This window comes from Corapipo altera, unplaced genomic scaffold, assembly GCF_003945725.1.
Source record: "Corapipo altera isolate COAL_440 unplaced genomic scaffold, ASM394572v1 228, whole genome shotgun sequence".
Lineage (NCBI taxonomy): Eukaryota > Metazoa > Chordata > Aves > Passeriformes > Pipridae > Corapipo > Corapipo altera.
This window is the reverse complement of record NW_020885068.1, coordinates 89918-101172: the sequence shown is the minus strand read 5'-3', so window position 1 is coordinate 101172 and position 11255 is coordinate 89918. Positions and strand designations below refer to the sequence as shown.

Below are 11255 nucleotides of genomic sequence, written 5' to 3'. Positions count from 1 at the left end.
ATTAATTTCTTGATTTCTTCTAAATGTTGCTGAAAGAGCTTGTAATTAAAGTGATTTTGATGTCTCTTTGCCTCATGGAATGTCAGGGTTTGCTCTGAGGGTTCTCAGGAGCTGTCTGAGTGTAATAAATAAGGCCTTGGGTTGAAGTTACAGTCACATCAGGCTGTTAGTTAATGAGTAATCTCTTGATTTCATTTAAATGTTGTTGAAAGAGCTGGAGTGAGCAAGAGCAGCAGCACTGAGAGGAGGATTTATAGTGTCAAGTCTTGCTTTTCTGAGCTGGAGGAAATTCCGACCCTTTCCCGTTTCTCTGGAGCTCCTGGTCTATGGAGTTGAGACTCCTCAGGTTGGGTTTCCTTGCTGTGAGCAGAAGATTTTCATGGGTTTGTCTTGAAGGTCCTTTTGTCTTGTCACCCTCTTGACTTCAATGTGATTTTGCTTTTCAGTTTTGGAATTCTGGAGTCGTGGATTCACAGAATCCTTAAGGTTGGAAAAGACCTCGGAGATCACGGAGTCCAACCTTTAACTGGCGCTGTGACCCTCACACCTAAGCCATGTCCCCAAGTGCCACATCCACAGGGATTTTAAACCCCTCCAGGGATGGGGACTCCACCCCTGCCCTGGGCAGCCTGTGACAAGCCTTTCCATGAAGAAATTTTCCCTAATATCCAATCTAAAATTCATCCCGGCACAACTTGAGGCCACTTCCTCTCATCCTGTCGTGGCTTGTCTTGGAAGTATTTACTGAGTTTATTGAACACAAAGACAACTTCTAAACATCTCCAGCCAGACATTAACCAGTCACCAAGAGCACCAAATTCCCCCCAAATATGAGGATCATGGAATCATTAAGGTTGGAAAAAGCCTCTGAGGTCGTCGGGACCGAGCGTTAACCCAGCCCTGCAAAGCCCAAACCCGTGTCCCCAAGTGCCACATCTGCACCTTGTTTGAACACTTCCAGGGATGGGGATTCCACTGTGGCCCTGGGCAGCCCCTTCCAATGCCTGACCACCCTTTCCATGAGGAAATCTTCCCTAATATCCAATTTGAACCTCCCCTGGCACAGCTGGAGGCCATTCCCTCTCCTCCTGTCCCTTGTTCCCTGGGAGCAGAGCCCGACATCCCCCCCGGCTCATCCCTCCTGTCAGGGACTTGCAGAGCCAGAAGGTCCCCCCTGATCCCTCTTTTCTCCAGGCTGAGCCCCCCCCCAGCTCCCTCAGGAATTCTCCAGCCCCTTCCCAGCTCTGTTCCCTTCCCTGCACACGCTCCAGCCCCTCCGTGTCCTTCCTGAATTGAGGGACCCCAAACTGGACACAGCATTCCAGGTGTGCCCTCTGCCCTGTGCCCTCTGCCCTGTGCCCACACTGGGGCTGCCACATGAATCCATGTGTTCCTTACCTGTCAGGCATGACTTCTTTGCAGAGATATCTCCTTTTTTTACCCTTTTTTATATATTATTTTTGTTTCTAAGATGTGAATTTCCAGCTGAACGAACACCAGTCAGTTGGTTGACAGTGAAACAACAACAGCTTGAGGCCTTGCAGCAGGGGAGCTTTATTTATTAGGTATTATTAATAAGAAGGAACTAAAGAAAGGGAAAATTGAAGATATAGAGTAGAAAAACCTTGCCTGCAATGACCAGTGGGTTGGGACAGGGTCTGATTTCTTAGTGGCACTGGGGTATTTATTACCTTAAAGGTCTTTGGGTCTTTAATCTAATTGGGTTTGGGTTGGAAAGACCTTCAAGATCATCCATTTCCACCCCCTGCCATGGGCTGGAATGGATTTCCCAGAGAAGCTGTGGCTGCTTCTGGATTCCTGGAAGTGTCCAAGGCCAGGTTGGAGCAAGCTGGGATGGTGGAAGGTGTCCCTGCCCATGGGTACCTCTCCTGCTGTATTTAAACACCTATTTAATGTATCATAAATACATCTATCAATGCATATTTATGCATTTAAATCTCACACCGTGTATTTTCACCTGGATGTTCTCACACCTCATAAAAATCACTGTTAAACAACCTCCTAAAATAACCTAAATAACCTGCTTTTCACATTAAATCAGAGCAATGAGAAATGCTGAGGGTCTTTATAAGCTCCCACCCCATGCCTTTTTTCTGTTAAGAATTGTTAGCTAACCTTGCTGTCCTAAAATTCCTTCTTTAAAAGCACCAAACCTACCTTGTGAAAAAATCCACGCTTCCTCATCACTTATTAAGGTCTCCTAAATTTAGACAATGCTCTAAAGCTGTACTTTTTTGTGATGTGAGAGCCAACAGCTCTTTGATTATTTCTAAAAAAAAACAAACTAATGCTTTCTTCACCTCTATTTATAACCTCTGATCTTAGGTTCTTCTGGTGTTTTTAACTATCTGGGAACTGAAGGGAGCGATAAAATTAAGATTAAAAGGTGCCTTTTCCAAATTTGGCAAAAAAAAAAAATCACTTGAGACGCTCCCAAAATATCCCTTTGGCTGGTTTTAGTAGTTGTCATTCAAATTGCCAAAAAAAAAAAAAGGTGTTTCTTTTAAATTTTACCGTGGACGGAAAAATTTGAATTTCACAGAATCCCAGGATATGGAATGTGCTGAAGGGGAACAGAGGGAGCTCCTGAGAGGAAATAAATTGCAGGGAGGCAAAACCCAGAAGTCAAACAAGTGTGAAGTCGTAAAGGTCCTACCCTTGGCATATGGGAACAAATCTGCCTTTCCAGATTTATTCTGGAAATAAAACACCACGCCGGGGTGTTTTCACTTCAGCAGTGTTTTCATTTAGCACCGTTCGTGACACGGTGGCAAAACAACTGTGAGGAGAAGGACAAAAAACCTGCTAATCTGTTTTTTTGGGGGGGTTTTTTGGGTGCATTTGCAAAATTCCATAATCCTTTTGCAAGGCAAACGGGAGAAAAAATTTGGAAGAAATCAGTTTAATGCTGTTGTGTAGAAGCCTCTGAAATATTGGTGAGAAGCCCCCTCACGTTTCTGAAATGTTCTAGGACAGCCTATAGTGATATTTTTATTATTTTTTTAGTATTGAGGTGGTTTCTTATTTTTTTTTTTGTGGTTTCTCTCCAATTTTATGCTTTCAAGACCTGGAATGGGAGAAAGAGTAAACTGAAAAAAACTAAAAAAAAAAAGCCATCAAGGGGTAAGAACATGAATGGAGAACATGAATGGATTGTCCTCCAGGAATTGTGAGTTTCCAAGACCAGGGACTGTGAAATAATCTGATTAAAGCTGGAAAAAAACCTCCAAGATGACCAAATCCAACCCCTAATTTCTGGCATTATTTCCCCAATCTGGCATCTTTTATTTAATGGTGGGAACAGCACCATTTCTTCCTCAGCTCATTAACCCTTCTTTTCCCTGCTCTTCTTAAAATTAACCCACAGTAACCTGGGTTTTCCATACCCGGTTCTCAGGGGATTTTTTGAGGCTGAACTCATAAAATTAGGGATTCTTTTTTTGCCTTAATTTCTCACTGTTTAACCTTAATTTCTCACCGTCCTGCAGGGCAATATATCTTAATTAATATATCTTAAATCTGTGTTTTAAAGCACCACAGGCACTGATCAACCCTTTAGGTCCCTTCTGTTGTATTTCATTGCTCATTTTTCCCAGGAAAAGCATTTGTAAGGATGTGGAAACTTATTCCAGCAAGGAGCAAAAAATTCAGTGACCTGGAGAGTAAAAACTTCATAATCTGTCACTGAACCTTCATTATTTGGGGGTGGAGTAAGAGCCTCATTTCCCACTGCTCAGTGCATTGAACAAGCAGCTCCAATATTTAATTCCAATCACAATCATTAGGTAAAATATCTGGAATATCATGGCATGATGTGCAGTGATATATGTATTTTATGATATATTCCATGTTAGATTTGCTGCCCAGTGCAAGCCCAATTTAAACAGGATCTGTAGCAGCCCAATTTTTACTCAGCTCTTTCTACTTATTTTCTGTTTAGTGCTCCCAGAATCCTTTCATCTCATTATTTCTTTTTTTCTTTTTTTTTCTTTTTTTTTCTTTTTTTTTTTTTAATTTTAAGCTTCCTGTTTTTCCATTTCTTTTCCATCTTAAACTGACTGGGAATTTGGCCTAAAGGGAAAAAATGTCAGGTCAGGATGAAACGGCTGCTTCACCTGGAATAGTCCTCTGTTTATTTTTTAATTAATTTAATTATTTAATTAATTTTAATTACTTTATTTTTTTTTTTAATTAGTCCTCCCTGGCTTTCAGGGAAGGACTAAAGACACATTATCCAAATTAATTTGCAGGATGAAGGAGAGGTGGGTTCACCTCACGAGCTCCACTTATCCCACTTATTTTTGACATTATTCTCACAATAATGCTTTGACAAGAAACCTTAATTAAATTAAAATTCCCTATCACACTTGGACTAGAAAATCCTGAGTACCTGCATTCCCTTTGCACTTGTCAAGTGGAATGTTCTCCCACGGTTTTCCTGGTTTTCTGCTCTTTCAGGAAAGATAAATTACCTGCTTTCGTGGAAGTGCCACCTTGTTTTATCCCATTATTCATGGGATAAATAATGGGAATATCCCATTATTCTTCTTATTGTATGGATTTATTAAACAACCAGTGAACCACTGACTTTCTTCACCTCTTGAATCGTGGGATTATCACAAAAACACCTTGAAAAAAAAAAATGACAGGATGAAATTCCTTTGGGAAAGGGCAGGGCGGATAATCCTTGGAACTCCTTCCCGGATCCATAAATCTCCAAACTGCTTTCTCTCACCCAGACCAGAGACATCATGAAATGTCTTCAGCATTGCCAGAGAAATCCACTTTTAAGGGCCTTTTCCTTACTTTTCGTGGAATAAACTGGAATAGTCTGTGGATGGGAACGGGAAGCCTTTATGGGAACAAGGTTGTTCTCACCAGGAGGGCCTCAGATCATCCAGATTTTTGGCTTTGAGGAGCTTTTTTTGCAGGAGACACAGCAGGTCAGAGGTGCTTTGGGTGCTGCTCAAGGGTTGTCTTGTCACGAAAACGCTTTTTTCCGAGGAAATTCCTATTTTTTTCCTCACCAAGGGGGAATTATTTCCCACAGTGCCGAGCCACGGAGTTGGAAACGAGGAGCTGGAATTCTGATCTCAGAGCTGGAGATCACCTGGATGTGTGATGGATGAATTCAGTCAGGAGATGAAAACTGAGGAATGTTCTTGTGGTGTTGGCTGGAAACTGGGAGAGGGTTGTGGGAAGGTTTTGTGGAGCGAAGTGCTGGGATGAATTTCTCCCTCTTGGCCCAGTTGTGTGGCTGCTGCCACATCAGTGATGCTGCAGCTGCTTTTTTATTGCCCTTTTAAGCCAGGAATCCTTTCCTGGTTTAAGCCAGGAATCCTTTCCTGGTTTAAACCAGGCCTCCTTTCCCCCTCTCGGCTCCAGGGAAGCTGCTGCTGCTGCTGATGGTCGGCGGGGTCCCAACACCCACCACCCTGAGGAACCCAAAGCTGAGCACCAGGATCCAAGAGGAGCTGGGAATTCCAGGGACAGGTTGAAAGGTTTGAGCCGTTTTCATGGAATGGTGGGAGCACAGGGTGGGCTGGGTTGGAAGGGACCTTAAGGATCATCCAGTTCCAACCCCAACACCTTCCACTGTCCAGGTTGATCCAACCCAGCCTTGGACACTTCCAAGGATCCAGGGGCAGCCACAGCTTCTCTGGGAAATCCATTCCAGCCAGCAATTCCTTCCCAATATTCCATCTAACCCTGCCCCTCTGGCACTGGGAAGCCATTCCCTGTGTCCTGTCCCTCCAGGCCTTGTCCCCAGTCCCTCTCCAGCTCTCCTGGAGCCTCTTTAGGCCCTGCAAGGGGCTCTCAGGTCTCCCTGGAGCCTTCTCTTCTCCATGAGAACATTCCCAGCTCTCCCAGCCTGGCTCCAGAGCAGAGGGGCTCCAGAATCATGGAATCCCAGGATTGTCTGGGTGGGAAGGGACCTTAAAAACCTCCAGTGCCACCCCTGCCGTGGGCAGGGACACCTCCCACTATCCCAGGTTGATCCAGCCTGGCCTTGGACACTTCCAGGGATCCAGGGACAGCCACAGCTTCTCTGGGAAACCCATTCCAGCCCCTTCCCACCCTCCCAGACAGCAATTCCTTCCCAATATCCCATCTAACCCTCTGGCACTGGGAAGCCATTCCCTGTGTCCTGTCCCTCCATGCCTTGTCCCCAGTCCCTCTCCAGCTCTCCTGGAGCCCCTTTAGGCCCTGCAAGGGGCTCTCAGCTCTCCCTGGAGCCTTCTCTTCTCCAGGTGAACATTCCCAGCTCTCCCAGCCTTGGACACTTCCAGCATTCCAAAGTAACACTAAAACCAGTGCCTGCTTATCCATAAAGTCCCTCCCCCTCTGGATGAGTTGGAGCAGTCACTGGACAACCTGGAGATTTCACCCTCAAACCCGCTGGGGTTTCAACTGGAAATTTGGGGTAAATTCTGACTTTTCATTGGAATAAACTCCCTCTTGGTGATTCTTCCCTTTTTTTTTTTGTTGTTTCATTTCTGCAGGGGCTGGTGAAACCCTCCAGAGAAAATCCAGCAAGCCCAAATCAGGTTCTCACGTCCCTCAGCTCCTCACCCAGCCTGGCTCCAATTCCAGAGCTGTCCTGCCTCCGATCCCACCCGGCAGGAAGAGCAGCAACCCTTGATGGCCCCACTCCCCCCTCCCAAAAATCTTGGCCATCCCCACTCTTTCTTTGAACAAGAACAGCGATTTTCATCAAAGATTATTACGAAATCCATTTCTTATTAGCCCTCAAAAAAAAAAAAAGTTATTTATTTCGAACTTTATTAAAAAGTCGTTTCTCTCTCTTTCCCAAAGCTAAAAATTATTTCCCTGGGCTCTCCCAGCTGGGAAAAATGCTGGAGATTTTTTTTTCCCCCAACGGCCACAGGACCATATTTTCCATTAATTTCTCTCTTTCCTCCCCCCCCCTTCTATATTATGGAATTAATTGAGGTGTGAAAATATTGTCTCTCTTGTAGGAGTAGGGAATTATTTTGAAGAGGTTTTGTGAAATGTTCAGAGGTGAGTTGGGAGTGAAAAAACTAGTTCAAAATCCTTTTATTTTTAAAAAATAAAAGTCATAATAATGGTGGTCTAGTCATAATAATGTGATTTGCAAATGCATTTAAACAACCAAGTAAGGGTTCGGCAGCCAAAATTAATGCAATTAGTGAGAACTGGATGGGCTGTGGGTGAAGATTTGATTTTCTGTGAGCTCTGACAAGTCAATAAAACCCTGGAGCTGTTTGTCCTGAGGAATTTTCATTACTGGTGAGTAATGGACAGATCCAGCCTGAAATTACAGGGAAATCTGTAAAAGGACGCCCAGCAGCTTCCACAGAGCAGCTGGAGGGACCCTGGAGCTGAAGAGCAACAGCTCTTGTGAGGCACCAGTTTTTAAGGATGGGTTTTGGTTTCTTGGGAAACTTGAATTTCATGGAATCACAGGATGGTTTGGGCTGGAAGGGAACTTAAGGATCATCCAGTGCTATGAGCAGGGACACCTTCCACTAGCCCAGGTTGCTCCAACCTGGCCTTGGACACTTCCAGGGATCCAGAGGCAGCCACAGCTTCTCTGGGAAATCCATTCCAGCCCCTCCCCACCCTCCCAGACAGCAATTCCTTCCCAATATCCCATCCATCCCTGCCCTCTGGCACTGGGAAGCCATTCCCTGTGTCCTGTCCCTCCAGGCCTTGTCCCAAATCCCTCTCCAGCTCTCCTGGAGCCCCTTTAGGCCCTGCAAAGGGCTCTCAGGCCTCTCTGGAAGCTTCTCTTCTCCAGGTGAACATTCCCAGCTCTCCCAGCCTTTCAATAACAACCATTATTCTGAACATATTATTTGGACCTATGACTATTCACCAATAATTATTTGGCGCAGACTCATCGCGAGCTGCTTTTAATCGGCACCAAATAACCCCAAAAAGTCAATTCCCGGCCGTTCCTCCCTGCAAAGAGTCTCCCTCCCCTCCCGCCTCCTCCTGCCACCACCTCCGCGCCGCCATCACGGCGTCACCGCCGAACTACAACTCCCATCATGCCCCGCGAAGATGGGCCCGCAGGGAGCCGCTGAGGCGCGGCGCGAAGGCTGCCGGGAGTTGTAGTCCCGGCTGCCGGCGGGGAGCGAACTACCGGCGGGCGGAGGAAGCGGGGGCGGCGGGGCCGGGGCCGGGAGCGGGGCAGGATCCCGGGATCGGGATGCGGGGGTGGCCCGGGACGTGGCCTCGCTGCCCGGAGCGACACCATGCACCCGGCCCTGGCGGTGGGGCTGGTGTTCGGCGGCTGCTGCAGCAACGTGGTGTTCCTGGAGCTGCTGGCCAGGTGCGGGGCCGCGGGGAGGGGTTGGGGGGCGAGAAGGGGGATATGGGGCTGGAATGGGATCGGGATGAGCGTCCCTGGGATGGGGACAACACCGGGCTCAGGGTTTGTGACGGGAGGAAGCAGCAGCGGTGCCAGGGCGGATCCGGGACATTATGGGGGGATTTGGGATGGGGGCGGTACTTGGGGCTGATCCTGAGCGGTCTTGGACCATCCCCCTCCCAGCTCGGGGGGCATTCCCAGGTCTGGGGCTCCTCATCCATGTGCCAACAGAGCCTGGTTGTGGATCATCGCCTGGTCCGATGGGTTGGGGGATGGGGCGGTTTGGGGTCGTCCCTCTCGGTTTGGGCCGTGTCATTGACCTGCCCTGGCACGGGGGGTCTCACGGTCTGTCCCCAAAGCATCCCCAACCATCCCCGATCCCGGCCAAGCCACAGCTGGAATGCCAAGGAGGAGACGTGCAGGAGCTGCCTGGGAGGTCCCTGGGGACAAGCCGGGAATGTTTTCCAGCTGGAAATGTCATCTTTGGCAGCCGCGAAGCCACCGCGCCAAGGGCAGCGCGTTCCCGGGGCGCCGGGAGGGGACGGGAACCTGCCAGGTCGGGGGCTGGTTTTTTGGGAATTTCACCTTCCCCACCCTGATGTGAGGGATGGCAAGGCTTGGGAATGGGGAAGGGAAAGTGGAAAGGCCTAGACCTGACTGGAAAAAAGTACTGATTGAACCGGTTCTGAAATCACGGGCAGTTGGAGCCGCATCCCCTGAACATTCAGTGCTCTGTTCACTTCAGGCTTTCAAAAATAGCCCTTTCTTCCAGCAATATCCCAGATTTTTAAGGGAAAAAGGGAGTGCAAAAGCCAGCAGGGGGGAGCCCAGGACACGGGTACCTTCACACAAAGTTGCACAGTCACTGGATAAACCAAGAAGCAATTCCTGGAGTTTGTCTTTCAGGGATTGCTCCAACCTTTTCCTGCCTGGCTTGTGTTGCAGCACCAGTGACAGAGGAGGAATGAACCCTTTGGAAGTGAAGAAAGCTTTGGATCTGGCTCCAGCCAGATCTTAAAACGTTTGGCCCTGCTCAGAGCCTGAATTAGGTGTCTAAACCCCGGCAAATTCCAGGAGTCCAGTTGCAGACATCAAGGAAAAGCTGCTTTTCACACACAGGTTTTTCTTAAGCGTCACCTCTCATCCACTTTGAAAATTCCTCTCATCCACTTTGAAAATTCCTCTCATCCACTTTGGAAATTCCTCTCATCCTTCCAGCTCAATTCCTGTGCCCTTTCCTTGCCCTGGGCACCTAAATTAGGGTAACACCGATTATTTCTTTGGGTTTTCGTGCATCTGGAAGGAAAAGTTCCTCCTGCAGATGAACATTCCCATGAAAAGCAAGGCCCTGGAACAGGATCACAGGAGAAGGCAGGGACCAGACTGGGAGTCTGGTGTGGAAAAACAGAGGTGTTTGGAAGAATTTGGCTTGGGATTTACGAGGAAAGAGTTAAGGAATGAGAACTGTTTAGTCTGGAGCTGCCTGAGAAGAGACAAAAGGCTTTAAACCTGGGTGAAGTGGCTGCAGAAAAAAGGAGAGAAGTTTCTCTGCTGGGCTGGGGAGGCAGAACAACAAATCAGGGGCTTGAATTACTGGGAAAGGGGTTTAAAACAGGCCAAAAAAATCAGGTTTTCTCCCTCTCAGTGTGGGTTTGGAACAGAGGGAGAGCAGGGAAAGTCCTTGTCTGGAGCATCTTATCGGTTGGCTACGGCTAAAGCAGACCTGGGGGTGATAAATCCATGTTTTTTGGCACCTCTTTCTGTGCCTGAGGGTTGTGAGGCAAAGAATGGGCAGATAAAGGGCTTTTTTATCTCTTTCTTATCACTTCCCACATAACCCCGTGTGCCAACACTTCCCTGATAAAGGGAGGTCACGTGCAGGGATCTGGGAATTGGGAGGAAGCAAAGTCTAGTGCCTGGAAATGGATGTTATGGAACCCAGAAACTTGGATTATTCCAGGTTTCCACCTGCTTTGTGTTCCCTGTTTGCAATCCTGGAGCCTCTGGCTCCGGTGTCTCTCCTCCTCAACCTCTCCTGGAAGTCTCCTGGACAACTAAGCCCTGAGGAATGCGAGGATTGGCAGGAAAAATGCCGGGAGAAGGTGCCTTTTCCAGGTTTTCCGGTTAGTGCCAGCTCTTGCTACTGCTTCCCAGAGGTCCAGAGGAAAATTTGGAGGAGACAGCCTGGATATTCCTGTTCTCCAGTGCTTGAATCCTGCAAAACCGTGTCCAGAGCCAGAGCCTTAACATGTGGCAGCTTGTTCCATGAGGAAGTTGTGTCCTGGTGCAGCAGGGTGGGGATCAGGGCTCCGAATCCTGCGGCTTCTCCGGGAAATCCTTGGCTCGTTTCGCGTCTTGCGCCGCAGAAAGGGGGAAGCAGTTCCTCAAATCCCTCTGTGTCCCACGAGCTCCCCGATTACCTGACGTGTCACAGCCTCCCCTGAGCCCTGCCTGATTCCCTGGGAATGCTTCCCTGCTCCCTGGAAGCTCTGTAGGAAGGAGGCAGAGTCTGCAGCCACGTGCAGGGGGGGTTGGTTTGGGGTCAGGCTGCTCCAACCTTTCCTCTTCCCACAGAATAAACACAATCCCAGGGGCGTTGGTGGCACAACCCTTTGGGGCTCCTGGATGAGCTGGTTTAGGTTCCTCCTTGATCCTACAATCCCTTTTTTTGGCATGCAGAAAAACAGAGGAGAGCAGGGAGCTCAAACTTCCTGAGGGAATGGAGAGCAGGTCCAAGCTCTTGGTCACGTATTTTGGGATGGGGCACAGGCAGAACGTGGACATGGACCTGACCTGGGCACTTCCCAAATGCAGTGGGAACAAGGAATACCAGAAATCCAGGACTGGACTCATATTCCTTCTGGTCTTGTAGGCA

The 11255-nt window shown here is 48.1% G+C and overlaps 1 protein-coding gene across 1 annotated transcript in view; it reads left to right on the top strand.

The window, feature by feature from the left end:
- LRGUK (leucine rich repeats and guanylate kinase domain containing) overlaps window positions 1-6830 on the top strand; it is a 47860-nt gene extending 41030 nt beyond the window's left edge. Inside the window, exons 12-13 of the mRNA XM_027669175.1 lie at window positions 5407-5522; window positions 6525-6830. Coding sequence (XP_027524976.1) covers window positions 5407-5522; window positions 6525-6664 — 256 coding nt within the window. The 3' untranslated portion in view covers window positions 6665-6830. The remainder of the gene's footprint in view (window positions 1-5406; window positions 5523-6524) is intronic.
- The last annotated feature ends 4425 nt before the right edge of the window (window positions 6831-11255 follow it).